We start from the raw sequence: 17,665 nt of genomic DNA on the forward strand, positions 1-17,665 counted from the left end.
GACCAACACATTGTTTGTTTACTAATACAGAACTTCTCAAACCATATTACTTCAGATTTTAAAGTGACACTCTTAACAGAGGATGTATAATGTGGGATGAAGAGCTTTAAAGCCTGGGTCTCCGTGCGTAATGGACCAAGCTACCAGTTTTCCTGCTGTGTAAAATCGATCCTGTTCTAGAGCTCTCTGATTGTAGGGGAACAGCAGACTCTGTTTACCTTCAAATACTCCAAGACAGGACTGAACTTCACTCATTAGACTCCTGAAACAAATAAAATAGTGCAAGAAGACAAGGAAACACAGGCACAGTAGTGATCTGCTTTGTCTTTCATTATGTTTTGATCCTGTACTTTTAAATTCTTCATATTTTTAAATGACTTGTATTTCCTGCTGGGTTTTACAGATCCACTCTCTTTTTGTTTTTATTTTTTACTCTAAGTCTGATCTCTAAAGCACTTTGAGCTGCATTTCTAACGTAGGACATATCTACTACACTACTCATATTTATTCACACATTATATGGCATTTGTGTATCCAGCAAAAAAACTGACAACAGTGGAACGAAGGGTTTCTGATTATAGATTTAAAATCTCATTATTTTTAGTCACCCACATAAGGAGTGATGTACTTCTTCAGTTAACTTCTGCTTCCCCTTGATGCCCTCGTCTCATGGGGTGTTAGGAGTGTAGTGAACGATTCTGGGACACTACCTTAAAATAGTGCACTATGTAGTGAATAAGGCACAGTTTCGGATACAGGACTAAACCCATGCGTGGCATCTGACGTCATAAGATCGCGGGGTTGGTTGTGAGCGGGGTTGTGGGAACTGTCCAATAGGATACTAGCTGTTATGATTTTCCAGCCAATCGTGTGTTGAGGGGGCGGGTGTTGTGGAGCGGAGAGTGAGTCTGAGAGGGAAGCAGAAGAAGAACTGTGTCAGAGAAATCAAGACCTGTTTTTACCGAAGGTAAATTTGTGTTTAAGGTATTTACACACCGTTTATACCGAAGATAAACGTGTTTAAGATATTTACACCCCGTTTATACCGTGTTTTACTGAAGATAAACGTGTTTAAGATATTTACACACCGTTTATACAGAAGATAAACGTGTTTAACATATTTACACCCCGTTTTTACCGTGTTTTACTGAAGGTAAACGTGTTTAAGATATTTACACCCCGTTTATACAGAAGATAAACGTGTTTAACATATTTACACCCCGTTTTTACCGTGTTTTACTGAAGGTAAACGTGTTTAAGATATTTACACCCCGTTTATACAGAAGATAAACGTGTTTAACATATTTACACCCCGTTTTTACCGTGTTTTACTGAAGGTAAACGCGTTTACGATATTTACACCCCGTTTATACCGTGTTTTACTGAAGATAAACGCGTTTAAGATATTTACACACCGTTTATACAGAAGATAAACGTGTTTAACATATTTACACCCCGTTTTTACCGTGTTTTACTGAAGGTAAACGTGTTTAAGATATTTACACCCCGTTTTTACCGTGTTTTACTGAAGGTAAACGCGTTTACGATATTTACACCCCGTTTATACCGTGTTTTACTGAAGATAAACGCGTTTAAGATATTTACACACCGTTTATACCGAAGATAAACGTGTTTAACATATTTACACCCCGTTTTTACTGTGTTTTACTGAAGGTAAACGCGTTTACGATATTTACACCCCGTTTATACCGTGTTTTATTGAACATACATGCGTTTAAGATATTTACATCTCATTTATACCGTGTTTTACTGAAGATAAACGTGTTTAAAATATTTACACCCCGTTTATACCGTGTTTACTGAAGATAAACGCGTTTAGAATATTTACACACCGTTTATACCGAAGATAAACGTGTTTAACATATTTACACCTCGTTTTTACCGTGTTTTACTGAAGGTAAACGCGTTTACGATATTTACACCCCGTTTATACCGTGTTTTACTGAAGATAAACGCGTTTAAGATATTTACACACCGTTTATACAGAAGATAAACGTGTTTAACATATTTACACCCCGTTTTTACCGTGTTTTACTGAAGATAAACGCGTTTAAGATATTTACACACCGTTTATACAGAAGATAAACGTGTTTAACATATTTACACCCCGTTTTTACCGTGTTTTACTGAAGGTAAACGCGTTTACGATATTTACACCCCGTTTATACCGTGTTTTACTGAAGATAAACGCGTTTAAGATATTTACACACCGTTTATACAGAAGATAAACGTGTTTAACATAATTACACCCCGTTTTTACCGTGTTTTACTGAAGGTAAACGTGTTTAAGATATTTACACCCCGTTTTTACCGTGTTTTACTGAAGGTAAACGCGTTTACGATATTTACACCCCGTTTATACCGTGTTTTACTGAAGATAAACGCGTTTAAGATATTTACACACCGTTTATACCGAAGATAAACGTGTTTAACATATTTACACCCCGTTTTTACTGTGTTTTACTGAAGGTAAACGCGTTTACGATATTTACACCCCGTTTATACCGTGTTTTATTGAACATACATGCGTTTAAGATATTTACATCTCATTTATACCGTGTTTTACTGAAGATAAACGTGTTTAAAATATTTACACACCGTTTATACCATGTTTTACTGAAGATACATGCGTTTAAGATATTTACACCTCGTTATACCGTGTTTTACTGAAGATAAACGTCAGAGACAGGTTTTCATGTAAAATCACAAAGTTGTAGATAAAGTACTTTTGCTATAAAGAATCATGACAGTGGTGTTCCAGACTGTATAATGCAGGTTATACAGTCCAAAATAGGGGGAAAATACATCCTCTTTGTTTTCAAGATGTAAATGTAAAAATGGCAATATTAAACATTTATTCATTCATTATCTGTAACCGCTTATCCAGTTCAGGGTCGCGGTGGGTCCAGAGCCTACCTGGAATCATTGGGCGCAAGGCAGGAATACACCCTGGAGGGGGCGCCAGTCCTTCACAGGGCAACACAGACATGGACACTTTTGAGTCGCCTACTAACTAAACTAACTAACTAACTAAACCTACTAACGTGTGTTTTTGGACTGTGGGAGGAAACCCACGCAGACACAGAGAGAACACACCACACTAATAACAAACAGTCACCCGGAGCGGGAATCGAACCCACAACCTCCAGGCCCCTGGAGCTGTGTGACTGCGACACTACCTGCTGCGCCACCGTGCCGCCCGGCAATATTAAACAGCAGAAACCTATCCAAAGAAAGCACACTAAACAATGCTCAGCAAAATATTGTAATTTTCAAACATGACACTGAAAACATAAAAATGAATGTAAGGTGCATTTTTAGTATTTTGTACAAATACAAAATACTAATACAAGCATGTGCAGTTCTGAAATTTTTGGGGAAAGCTTTTTTGAGTTATAGGTGCATTTGTGATTTCTAGAATTCATGCTGGATCTCTATTATTTGGAGGGGCCTGTAAGCCACATAGTGATGAAGGTTCAACATTTTATTGATAATTACTATAGGCCAGGTCTTTAGGATTCCACTGATACCACATATGTCCATGTTAGGAAAATATCCATAGAGTAGTACTCCCTTAAACAGTTCTAACATGAAAGACTGTAACTGTTTAGCAACACTATGTTACAGTAGTAAATTCTTTCACCACCAGATAGAACTACAAAACTAAATATTGTTTTGTTGATCTATATGGAGGTTAAGATCCTATTCACCTGCAAAGGTTAATGGTCATACCATATGAATATGAATATTTATCATAATTAAAAATTATAAAATCTCCTATACCTCTTCAAGTGGCCATTTACCCTCGCCAGTCAGATAGTACCCTTTGTTATTGTGTGTTTTATTCTGATGTACTGAGTTTCTGATGTTTATACTTGTTTCTCACAGAGTGTCCCATTTAATGCCTGACATGTTAAAAGGCAAGAGCTGCACTCTGATTGGCTGTAGTGCGAGGCAACCTCCTCCCCCACACCGCCTCCTGCATTTAAATGCCCACCTGCATTTAAATATTTTAGATTTATATATAACTACTCTATAGTGGCCTGTCCAGAGCACAGGTTGCTCTGATAGTGGCCTTCAGCTCTTCTGCATTGTTGGGTCTGGCGTATTGCATCTTACTCTTCAAAATACCCTGTAGATTTTCAATGGGGTTAAGGTCAGGCGAGTTTGTTGGCCAATTAAAACAGTGAGACCATGGTCCTTAAACCAGGTACTGGTAGCTTTGGCACTGTGTGCAAGTCCCAAGTCCTGTTGGAAAATGAAACCTGCATCTCCATAAAGTTGGTCAGAGCAGGAAGCATGAAATGCCCTAAAACATCCTGGTAGAAGGCTGCATTGATCTTGGCCCTCAGAAAACACAGTGGACCAACTCGAGCAGATGACATGGCAACCCAAACCATCACTAACTTTTGAAACTTTACACTGGCCCAAGCCACACGCTTCTGATGCTGTCTCTTGTTCAAGAGTGGGTTCACACAAGGAATGCGACGCTGAAACCCATGTCTTGCATACATCTGTGTGTGGTGGTTCTTGAAGCACTGACTCCAGCTGCAGTCCAGTCTTTGAGAATCTCCCTGACATTTGTGAATGGGTTTTATTTAACAATCCTCTACCACATCTTTTCCTTCCCTTCTCCTTACTATTAATGTGCTTGGACACAGAGCTCTGTGAACAGCCAGCATTTTTAGCAATGACCATTTGTGTCTTGCTCTGCTGGTGTAAGGTGTCAATGGTCATCTTTTGGACAACTGTCAAGTCAGCAGTCTTCCCCATGATTGTGGAGCCTACAGAACTAGACTGAGAGACCATTTAAAGGCCTATGCAGGTGTTTTGAGTTAATTTACTGATTAGAGTGTCGCACCAGTTGTCTTCAATATTGAACCTTTTCACAAAATTCAAATTATAAATTGTCATTTATAATTATCAAATTAAAAGAAAAACACTTGACATATATCAGTCTGTGAGTAATGAATGAGTATAATATACAAGTTCAACTCTTTGAATAGAATTACGGAAATAAATCAACTTTTTCATGATATTCTAATTTTATGACCAACACCTGTAATATTCAAGTTTATAGTAAGCACTGCTCACACATTATATACCTCACACAAAGACCCTCTTACATCACACACATCACTCAGAAACAAACACACCTCAGAGACTGTAGAACACAAGTCACAAACACAAGCACTTATTACAAATAATCTGACACTGCACATACCTACTTGGCTCAATGTCTAACAATTTTGCCATAGCCACAAATGTCAATACATCCTCTCCCGATCAATTCATACTACAGGAGTTGTCAGATTTGACTTGACTGCCATATTAAGCCAGTTAGTGCTTGAACCCGCAGATAGCCGCTAGCGGCTCTAGTAACACTTAGTAACACTTAGTAACACTTGTTTCAGTTACATTACTTAAGGTGGAACTGATTAAAAATTCAGGAGAATGTTGGTCACCAATAGAGTCAGGGGAGAGTGAATTTAACTAATTTATCTTTGTTTGTTTTTTTGTCTACCAGAACAGAAGAACATCTCTTTGGATATTTTCTCTGGCTCCTGTTGTCCACGACAGTTTCACAGATTTTCCACACATTAGTCAAGATACTTTTCCAAAAGGGATTCAGCACAATGTTGAGATCAGGAGGGATTAAATGTGAGGATATGGAAGACAGAAGCTCCAGTACTCAAGAAACATCCTTGGATACTCCCCACGCTCACATGTTTGACAGGAAATCTCAGACAAGTAAACACAAAGAGAAAACTTATGATTGTTCCGAGTGTGGGAAGAGTTTTACTAAAAAGAGAAATCTACAAAACCATCAGCGCATTCACACAGGAGAGAAACCGTATCTCTGTTCAGAGTGTGGGAAGAGTTTTACTCAACAGGGTAATCTCCAAAACCACCAGCGGATTCACACAGGAGAGAAACCGTATCACTGTTCTGAGTGTGGGAAGAGTTTTGCTCTGCAGTGTAGTCTCCAAACACACCAGCTCATTCACACCGGAGAGAAACCGTATCAATGTTCAGAGTGTGGGAAGAGCTTTATTCAACGGTGGAAACTCCAATATCACCATCGCATTCACACAGAAGAGAAACTGTATCACTGTTCAGAGTGTGGGAAGAGTTTTACTCAACAGAGTAGTCTCCAAAAACACCAGCACATTCACACAGGAGTGAAACCGTATCACTGTTCAGAGTGTGGGAAGAGTTTTACTCAACAGAGTAGTCTACAAAGACACCAGCGCATTCACACAGGAGAGAAACCGTATCACTGTTCAGAGTGTGGGATGAGTTTTGCTCTGCAGTGTAATCTACAAAGACACCAGCGCATTCACACAGGAGAGAAACCATATTATTGTTCAGAATGTGGAAAGAGTTTTATTCAACAGGGTCATCTCCAAATACACCAGCGCATTCACACAGGAGAGAAACCGTATCACTGTTCAGAGTGTGGGAAGAGTTTTTCTCACCACAGTAGTCTCCAAATACACCAGCGCATTCACACAGGAGAGAAACTGTATCACTGTTCAGAGTGTGGGAAGAGTTTTACTCTACAGCCTCATCTCAAAATACACCAGCGCATTCACACAGGAGAAAAACCGTATCACTGTTCAGAGTGTGTGAAGAGCTTTACACACCAGAGTAGTCTCCAAATACACCAGCGCATTCACGCAGGAGAGAAACCATATCACTGTTCAGAGTGTGGGAAGAGTTTTACTGAACAGGGTAGTCTCAAAAAACACCAGCGCATTCACACAGGAGAGAAACCGTATCACTGCTTAGAGTGTGGGAAGACCTTTATTCAACAGAGTTCTGTGTGGAAACATAACTGCATTTACCCAGAACAGACTGCAAACACTTTGACAGTGTGCTATGGGAGATAGCCTTGAGAGACGAGCTGTAAGTCCTCCATTTACAAGAAACTTATGGGTTGCAGCAGATCACAGGACTACCAGAGGACATTACATTTTTATTCTACCTCCCACTGGTGTCAGATACAGCAGCTCCTCTTCTTCCCTACTATTGTTCTCATAAATGTGTACATGAGTACAGTGTGGAGTTGACAGACTCTCATGTTGTCACAGTCAGACCTAGTTGCAGAATGTCAGACCGAGACAGACAACGAACTCTGAGGAGGTTCTGCAGGGGCATTGGGACGCTCTGGAGTGCAGCTGGGAATGGGGACTTGAGCTGGGGCAGGGACAGTCCTGATGGCTGCCTCCATCATCACCACTCCTCATAGGTGCAATCAGTGTAGGTGGAGCAATCAGTCTCACTGAGTGCAGGAGCCATGCCTGTGCTACCAGGACCTCAGCACACACCCAGACAGACCGTTTTCCTCATTCTGATTGTCATGAAGGCCAAGCCTGTTCATCACTGTGCAGCATTAATTAATATATTATTGCCATATATGGATATGTTTTACATCTAAATGAGCTTTTCTGTGAAATAAAAAAAAGAATAATAAAAAATTGCTTGTAAATACTATGTTGTACTTACATATGTTTTACACAAGTTGAAAGCTTTATTATCCATAGTGTTTAAATGGCTAAAATGCAAGCTAAATGCCTAGAATGGTAAAAATGGTCATAACAAAAATAAGATTAAATCATATTTAGTGCTTGAAATTACATTAAATATTCATTAAAAATAGCAACATATTTAGTAGGTTATAAGGTAAATGTCATCTGTATTCACTTTCATTTTGTGCGTTTCATGCGGTCTGATGTGCAGTTAGACTACTCTCAGTCAACGCGTGTAACTTTGACCTGCTGTGTACAGACCCCACAATCTGCTTCATGACATTTGTCACAAATAGTCTTGAGTTTTATTTTGCTTGCAGTGTCTATTCACTTGGCACTGCTTCCTTTTCTTCAGTCTGCTGCTGTTATACCCTGGGACAATGAAGCACTGCTTGTGATTCGCACGAAGTGATTTGCTTTCTTTTGTAACTATTTCAGCAGCACAAAGTTTTTACAGGATGCTTTCTTTCTGAGGTAAACTGTAGCTGCATTGACAGGGTAACGACTGATGCGCTGGAAGAGTGGTAAAAACAGCTAGCTTGGGGAGCCAAGACCACTCAATGTAAATGGTCAAAATTATCTGGTCTTTTCGAGGTACAGGCCCATTCCAAAATATTAGAATATCATTGAAAAGTTGATTCATTTCCATAATTTCATTCAAAAATTAAACATGAATAGATTACAGATGCAGGGCCCACAATTGAAACGATTTCAAGTATTTATTTGTTTATTTTCACATAATTTGGGCTTCCAGCTCATAAGACCCACGAAAACAGGATTTCAAGAAATTTGAATACTGTGGAGAAATCAGCCCAAACTACTACTCAATTTTTGCAGAAAAAAAGAAATTAGGATCACATCAAATCAATAAAAATGTGGTACTTTAAAAACGATATGTCAATCTTCAGTACTTGGTTGGGAAACCCTTTGCTTTCATTACTGCCTTGATGCGACGTGGCATTGAGGCAATCAGCCTGTGGCATTGCCTGAGAGTTATGGAAGCCCAGATTTCCTTGCTGTCAGCATTTCTTTGTTGTGGGGTCTGGCGGCCCTCATTTTCCTCTTGAGAATAACCCATAGATTCTCAATGGAGTTTAGGTCCAGCGAGTTGGTTAGCCAGTCAAGCACTGTGATGGCATGGGCATCAAACCAGGCTTTGGTGCTTCTGGCGGCATGGGCATGAAATCTGCATCTTCATACAGATCTTCAGCAGAAGGAATCATGAAGTCCTCTAAGTCTACATTCTGGTAGACTGTTGCAGTGACCTTGGATTTAAGAAAGCAGACTTTACCAACACCTGCACCAGACATTGCACCCCAAATCATGACTGACTGGATATTTCATATTAGACCTCAAGCAGTTTGGGTCCTTTTCCTCACTCGTCTTCCTCCAAACCCTTGGACCTTGATTCCCGAATTAAAGACACACTTTACTTTCATTGGAAAACAATCCCCTTGGACCATTGGCCAACGGTCCAGCCCTTCTTCTCCTTGTTGGTTCAGGTTCAGAAGTGGCTTGACCCGAGGAACCCGACAGTTGTAGCCCATCTCCCGGATGTGTCTGAATGTGGTGGTTTTTAAAGCTGTGACTCCTGCCTCATTCCACTCTATCTGGATCTCTGCCAGATTCTTGAACCTTCTCTTTTTGATAAACCACTGAAGCCAACAGTCATCACTTTTGCTGGTGCATCTTCTCCTGCCACATTTTGTCCTTCCCCTAGACTTTCCATTGGTATGCTTGGATACAACACTCTGTGAACAGCCAGCCTCCTTAGATATGAACTTTTGTGGCTTACCAATCCCATGGAGGGTATTAATGTTGGTCTTCTGGCCAGTTGTGATGTCTGCAATCTTCCCCATATTAAACCAAACTGAAGCAATTTAAAGACACATGGGTAAATCTGCGCAGGTGCTTAGAGTTTAGTAGATGATTAGTATGTCACACTCAGTTTAAAACATTCAAGCATTGCAAAATTTGGGCTGATTTCTCCACAGTATTAAATTTTTTTGAAATCCTGTTTTCGTGGGTTTTATGAGCTGGAAGCCCAAATTATGTGAAAATAAATAAATACTTGAAATCGTTTAAATTCTGGGCCCTGAATCTATAATCTATGAAAGTTTAACTTTTTGAAAGTGTGATGAGGTGAAGGCCTGCCTCATCACTAAATCTGTAACACGTAGTAGATCTTGTGTTAAAAATGTATATGTTTTAAGTGTTTACCTATTTCTGCTTGTCCCTCAGGTAGCGTGGTTAGAGGAGGAGAGGTCCATCCAACTTCCTTTTTTTTTAGAAACCGAAGGGCCCTTGGTTGACTAGAAAAAGGGGGATAGGTGATCTAGTATGGTACCTGTAGAGGAAAGAAGGGAACAGTTGGAATGAGATTGAGTATACTTACCGGTAAGATTAAATATATGTCGTACGTATGTTTATTTTTAGGAATTAGATCTTAGGTATGAGGATAATGGAAATTAGTTTTAATGAGGTACTACCTGAATGTGGAGAATGGGTTGGCTCAAGTTAATTAAGGGGCGGTGTCGAAACCTATAAAGGGGAGAGAAGGAGAGTCATTAGGGAGAGCTGGAAAGAGCTGTCCTCGAGGGCTAGGCAAACCTTAATTTACTGATTGCTGTGAAGTCAGTGTGTGGTACTCTAAGAAAATAGGCCTATTGTTTTATTTTTGTATGATCTTTTTATTTATTTCTCTTTTTTTATTTTTGTGTTTGGAGTAAATAAAATAAAGTTAAGCGCTTGGGGTGAAAATAATTTTGGAGTTTGGAGTGATCCTTGATTGGTGGACCCAGTTTCCTGTCCTTCCACTCAGTCCCGTGGGAACGGTTCTTTCACTACCTAACAGAAAGTAATCATAGAAAATAATAAACTTTTCCATGATATTTAAATTTTTTGGAATGGGTCTGTTTATGTGCTCAGAACACATCTGTGATTTGTAATATTAATTTCAAAACAATGTTAGACTAAATTATGCTCCAGTATAATACAAGTCAAAGTTGTTAATGTTAATGCTGTTGTGTTCTGAGTTTATTCAATGTTTTTAAATGTATCTGTGTTCTCCTTAATGCTGTTGTGTTCTGTGTTTATTCAGTGTTTTTTGTCTCTATGGGCGTGCCGGACGTTAGGCAGGTTAGGGGGTTAGGGGAAAACATTACCTCAGAGTCATGGGGCCAGTTTGGTAATGCAAGTGGTTTTCAATGGCTCTCAAGGTGGAAGTCCACTTTTAATGTGGACCGGGGTAGATCCACCTTAACAAGCGGTTTTTTAACATACATTACCAAAGTGGCCCCAGGACTCTGAGGTAATGTTTTCCCCTAACTCCTAACTCAGTTAAGGTGGAATCGAGTAGATCCACCTTTACCGACCATTTTTGACATACATTACCAAAGTAGCCCCAGGACTCTGAGGTAATGTTTTGATAAGCCCACATCGGCAAAGCGTCCACATAGGAAATGCTCCTTCGACCTTGCCTGGGTCACGTTTACAAGTGTCGCAGTTCATCGTGTTTAGGAGTTAGGGGAAAACATTACCTCAGTGTCATAGGGCCACTTTGGTAATGTTCGTCCAGGCAGTACCGAACACACATTACCAAGGCAGTGCCTGGCATAGGTACCACCATTTATTACCGAACCCACATTACCAAGGCGGTGCCTGGCAAACGTACCGCCGTTTATACTACAGTTTCCTGTTCCTGACATTACCAACGTGGCCGCAATTACCAAAACGTCCACATAGGAAGGGCTTCGTCGACCTCGCCTGTGTCACATTTACAAGTGTCGCAGTTCATCGTGTTTAGGAGTTATGATTCCTTTACAAGAAAAAAATCGCACACCACCAAGTTAAGCACAGCCTTGTGCTTCAGCGATAAGAGCGGCCAGTTTAAGAGATACGGGCCTCACAACTGGTTCCTCCCACCTCTAATTCATAACTAGGACCTGTTCCTAAATTAAGCCTTGAATGTGAGCGATGATTGTCATTTCACTGTTGTTTTGATTTAATGATTAGTGTGATCACGCTTTTCATTCGTGAAATTATTAGGCTGCCGCTGTGCGCCTAATTGTGAAGTAATACTGTGGGTTTATCAGCTGTGCTGCGTCACTGTAATCGCCTGCATGAAAAGCGTATGACACACCCATGAGAGGTTGACGTAATCACTGCGCGCGAATCTCCGTGTATGTGTTCTGAATCGCCCAAAAGTGGGAATTCCAGCTTTTGATCGGCAAATTTTGTACCTCTGATATACGGCTTGTTAAAATACGTTCATAAATGCAGGAATTGTTTGTGAAAAGCGTTGATTCAACCCATAAGTAGTGAGACCGCGAATCCCGCGCTCATAATTGCACGCAGAATCTTGTGCCTTGAATTTGTAAAACAATGTGAATAGTGAACTCGCTCTAAAGCGGCCCAAACAAAGGTCCCTGTTTTGTTTTAAGACTGGCAATGGTGTGTTTTCCCTTCAGTTTCCGAACTGGAATTGTTTAAATTATGCCAAACCAGTGAACTTACCCCCAGGGGGAGGAGTTAAGTAAATAAAGTGTCGCCACTGACCCAGCCCTGGAAACACCAGGAGCCCTGTGGCTGACTTGTGCTATTGCAACTGAAGTCAATTTATGGTGCCCCCTTTCGTATGACTTGCACTACTGCATGTAAAATTTCTCTGGTGCACTCTTGTGTATGACTTGTGTAAGTGCAAGTTCATTTTCATAGAGTATAGTAAATTCACATATAAATTGTAAGTCAAATTTGTTGTACTGCATCTATCCTTTACTCATTCTTCCATAAGTGGAAGTAACCAATTACTGATTATAAAATCTATATTGGTTGAGGTGAAATAAAATAAAACTGCAATAATTAAACATTAGTTAGTATTAAATCTGACACACAACCCAGTCACCAAGCATCAGTGGTAAGACCCCTGACTGAGGTGTATTTGTAATTAGCAAGCTCAACAGGAGCCATAGTGTCAGAATATAGAGCCATGATCCACAGCGCTGAGCCCTCTCACATGGCAAATCTGATGTCACAATTAATGGCCCTCCATTTAATAGAGAAACGTAAAGACGAGGCCTTAATGAAGGTAACCAGCCAAATGGCTACACTAACAATAGAAAAACTCAAACACACTGTCCAGGACATAGACTTAGAAGCAGTGAAAACACAAATGATGAGCCCAGAAATGGAGAACATCAGAAATGCTCGCAAAGAGCCTTATCATTTAATGGCACTGCATGCAAAAACAGCAGAACTTGCTGCAGTCAAAGATGAACTCCAATTGTCTCAGCACCTGCAGTCAGAGACATAAAGCAAGCTAAACATTGTTAAAGCAGAGCTAGAGAAGGCACGCTCACAGCTATTTGCCAACCAACAGAGAACCACTCACATTCATAGGGAGCTGCAGAATCCAAAGTCCAAAGGTATCCCTGAGTCACCTTTCCCAGCACCAACAGCCCCTACACCAGCTTCACCACTGGAGGCTAACGGAGTCCTCCCAAACACAGGTGAACATAGGTTCTCTCAGGTTAGCTATGTGCCCCCAGCACATTACCAGACTCCCTCCTACAGGGACCTGGACAGAATCGTGCACCACATAACGCGTTTCGAGCCAAAGCCTAATGGCTCAAATGAAATCTATTCGTACCTAAGAGATATAGATTTCTTTTTGCAAAGGTTCCCCGGAGCCACGGTAGATGACAGAATCTACCTGATCAGAATGACATCCAGCAGGGAAGTCAGCAGTTTCATTGAACGGCAACCTAACTAGGTCAGGAGACAATATGATGTGCTCTGTGACGCTTTGGAGAAGGAGTTCTCCAATCAGCTGTCACAGGCAGGACTGATGACAGCACTGCAAGTTAAACAACACAGGCAGGAGTCACCCGATCAGTACTATCACCGCCTTAGACAAGCTTATTTCGGGCCCCGAATGAACCGGGAATGGAAGAAGAGTTGGATTTCAAAACACTGTTTGTCCTAAATCTCCACTCCAACACTAGTTATTATCTAGGGGTTGCAGCATGTCCACGCACCTTGTCTAGCAAACAGCTGCGTGACTTAGCACTCAAAGGCTTTTTAAAAGACCAGCAAACTTTAAATCAACAGCCAGAAATGCCACAAAATATTTAATTTAGCTGTTACACCCAGCCTTCCCCCATGGAGCTAGACGAAGCCTCTAGGGCTGAACCATGGTATCCAAAACCCGCTCCATCTCACAGGCTTACAGAAAATCAGGAGAATAATAAACCATTACAATCCAATAGGAGTTCTCACTCCAGTCCTCACTGGTCAGGTGAAACCCAACATCACCCAAACCCCTGTGTTAATCAGTTAATGTCAGGGCACCCTCAGAATAAATTCCCCGGCAGTAGGCATGAGAATCCAGCACCCAAGGAAAATATTTTGGACCACGGATGGCACCAAAACTCTCACACAGGCAACAGAACCCTAGACAAAAGCCCCTGTCCTAACTCGACTAACGAGAACAGGGATGAGAACTGGCACCAGTGTGAAAGCTCAGAAGATGCGAATGAGTCTGAAGTATCTGGAATTAGCACTGAAATTCCAGTAACCACTGAACAGGTGTTTTCGCACCTGTGTAAAGAGGAGCGTCAGACAGCTTGACATCTTCTCAGACACCTCAGGTGAAACCGAGCATGTCCCAAGGACCCAAGACTTGCACGTCTGACCAGTTTAATGAGGGTGAAAATCAGACTCCTCTTAATGTCATGCTTGTTCAATGTGATCCACCTGCACCACAGTTCCTTGGCCATTTAACAGAAAAGGGGGGTGCTCGTAGATTAAATCTGACCACAGTCCTGGAAAAGAAGCTTGTACAAGAAGCTCTCTTGGACTCTGCATCAAACATCACTCTGATGTCATCCACACCCTTTGATGAAGTGTGGGCTGCAGCAGACCACGCCCCACGGAGATTACAGTTACAAAACTGTTCCCTCCAAATTGTGCCTTATTCATGCATTGGTATCAGCATAAGGTCTGTGGCAAGAGTGCTCATAACAATAGGACCCATAAGTCTGGTTCACCCTGTATATGTGTCTCCTATTGAAAACATTCCCTTCCTAATTGGCAAGGACCTGCTCAACAGGCTTGAGCCACTGATTGACTTCAAGTGTTTGAAGATCTGGGCCCAGGTTCACAAACCCCTGCCCATCTCACACTCACATCACCTTGAAGCTCAGTCCTGTCACCTAAATACCAGGTACACAGAGACTATCAACACCTTTCACACTCCAACAATGACAAAGGATGCAATGAGCCAGAGAATGTCAGCTCATGATGAACAAATGACTGTCCACACAATAACAGCCCCTTTCGCTAACACCCATTTGGATCCCAAATGGCCTCCAGAAAGAGATAAATTAAAAGACCTGACAAACCTGGGTAGCCACAAAAACCTCCCATGTGATTTTGATTCCATTCAATTCTCAAGTGCAGGACAAAAAGGGACCAAAATGAAACATCACATAGTCCAACAAAATACATACAGCAGGATAGGGACAGTTTGCAAAACTCATCAGAGCCGCATTTGCAGCCAACCAACAAAGGCTGGAAAAGAGCAAAAAGGGGATGCAAAAATGGTTATGACCAAAATGTTTTCTGTGAAAGGCTAATAAAAGGGGGGACAAGTTGCAAAAGTACAACTCAATTAAACTGACCCAAAAGTTCATGAAAAGTGAGAAACAGGCTCATACGCTCCCGCCACATGAGTCAGACCCACACAAGGTCCTAAATCTTTCCCCCACCATTCATCCTCTGTTCAGGAATGTGAATAGATATTAGCAAAGTGCTGACTTCAAATGGGTTCCTCACAACCAGATGGAACCTCACCAAATCACCATGCTTGTAGGGAACAACAACACCCTTGTTAAGTCATAAAAGAGCAGCAGACACCCAGAAGACCTTTAATGGTATTAATCGTCAGCTTCCACAACTGAATATAAAAAAAAAAAAAAAAAAAAAAAAAAAAAACTTTCATCTGTCCGTCACTATGCACAGCTAATTCATTAAGCCACGACGAACGATTCAAAAGGGGGGTGACGCAGTCAGCACACAGTACTGTTTTTAAAAAATTAAATAATTTTTTCCTCTGGAAAACTTATTTTTCTTTGTTTCTTCAGCAATCTAAGGTGATAACGCTCACATTCAATGCCTAACAGGCCTATGCCCACTAGTCATGTTAAATCAGAGTTCTTAGTAGTTAGCTTAACTACAGAGGAACACCCTGCTTATCCAGTAATTTTCACTAAGGCAAAAATATGTTTTTAAGTATTTGCATGAATAACTACCCTTGAACATTTCCTTTATTACTTTATTTTTAAAGTAAAAGAGGAACACTCATACCAGCATATTGGTTCAAGTCCAATAAAGGTTTAGTCTCATATTAAATGATCCCAGAAAGGTATCAACCCTGAGTGTATGAATGAATGATTCCTGACCTTGCTGTTCACATTCATCTCTGCATTATAAGCTCAATGCTTCTAGAAAGAAAGCATGATCTGAAAGGGGGGATATGTAGTGGATATGATGAATGTGTATTAATTTCTAATAAGAAATTGTGAGTTTCTGAAGATGTGATTTGATATACCCAAACTTTAGCTCGTTTCAGAGACATCTCCTCACTAGCAAATGTAAGGTGAGATAAACCTCCAGAGCAGGCCCGTAAAACCCCCTCCAAAGACCCTTTTTATGACTTAAGGACCCCCAGGGTCAAGAAAAGAATGCAGAGAGACACAGAGACTCAATCTTGATTGAAACTCACAATGGACCCTTCCACCTTTAAAGACTGTTAACTCTAAAAAGACTCAAACATCCCAAAGTTCTTACATGGAAAACAAGTTGTATATGGGCACAACAGTTTGAAATTAATTCCATTTTGACAATCAAAATAGGTGGAATTAATTTACATGTGTTTAAAGTCATTTTTGTTTATATGAATTTATGTAGAACTAAGGTAGCCATATACTAAGTGTTTAGTTGGTTAATAATTATTGCCACACCTTTGTCCTGTCATGTCTGTTGTCCCTGGCCATGTGCTTTTAGCACATGGCTATGTTTTGTTTATGTCCTTGTCTCCGCCCTCGTCCCGCCTCCTCGTCCGTGTCATCTGTTAACCCGTCCTCCTCGTTATCTGTCTCAGGTGCGTCTCGTCAGTGTCTTGTATTTAAGTCCCTTTCCTGCACTTCCTGTTTGTTGGTCATTGTTCTCTCGTTCTTTGTCATGTCAGTCGTGTTATCAAGTCTGTCTCTGTAAGTTTCCACGTTGTCGTTTCGTTCTTTAGTCTGTCTGTCCCGTTTGCCCTGATTTGCTCCTTGTGTCCCGTTTAGCCTGTTTGGCTCCCCGTTTCTTGTCTTTTGTTAATGTCTCTTTGTTTTGTTATTATTTGTAAATTAAAGAGTATCTGTGCTTTAGCGAATGCGTCCGCTCCGTCAGTCCGCCCCGCGATCCTGACAGAATGACCAACCTATATATGGACGCAGCTAGCACAGACAGTATGTTCGACAGGGCTGTGATATGGAGTAGCCGGCTCCGGCAGATACACGCCAGCGTTAACCAATGCCTACAGGAGGAGGCAGCTCATGAATCGAGTAGTTGCGCCAGCGGGAGTCGAAAGAGTCGGCGGAAGAAGCGTGCTGGAGTCCCCCCCTCGCTGGGGGATTACCCCCTCAGTTCCGGGGAAATTTTTGGGGGGGCGTTAAGGGTAGGGGCTGTTAGCCTCCGACCTCAGAGCTACGGAGGTGAGGCTAACAGGGGCGCACCTCGAGGGGATCTAATGGGTGCGCCTGTGAAACCCCCTAAACCCTTCACAGCTCCAGCGCGAGCCCGGCGAGCAGCACAAACCTCTGTCTTCATTAACGCGGCGCCTCCAGCCGCGCCTAGCTTCGTGAGCGCGGTGCGCGCCTCTCCTGTCTTCGTGGACGACGTCGCAGATTCCTCTGCCTCCGTGGACGTCGTCGCACTTTCTCCAGTCTCCGTGGACGACGTTGCAGATTCATCTGCCTCCGTGGACGTCGTCGCACTTTCTCCAGTCTCCGTGGACGACGTCGCAGATTCCTCTGCCTCCGTGGACGTCGTCGCACTGTCTCCAGTCT

At 41.5% G+C, this 17,665-nt stretch overlaps 1 protein-coding gene across 1 annotated transcript in view; it reads left to right on the forward strand.

The window, feature by feature from the left end:
• Positions 1 to 17,665, forward strand: part of LOC136693778 (zinc finger protein 420-like) — a 215,209-nt gene that overhangs the window by 18,961 nt on the left and 178,583 nt on the right. The window contains exon 4 of the mRNA XM_066666933.1: positions 5,792 to 6,845. Coding sequence (XP_066523030.1) covers positions 5,792 to 6,845 — 1,054 coding nt within the window. The remainder of the gene's footprint in view (positions 1 to 5,791; positions 6,846 to 17,665) is intronic.

The sequence above is a fragment of the Hoplias malabaricus genome, chromosome 4 (assembly GCF_029633855.1).
Source record: "Hoplias malabaricus isolate fHopMal1 chromosome 4, fHopMal1.hap1, whole genome shotgun sequence".
In the NCBI taxonomy this organism is placed as follows: domain Eukaryota; kingdom Metazoa; phylum Chordata; class Actinopteri; order Characiformes; family Erythrinidae; genus Hoplias; species Hoplias malabaricus.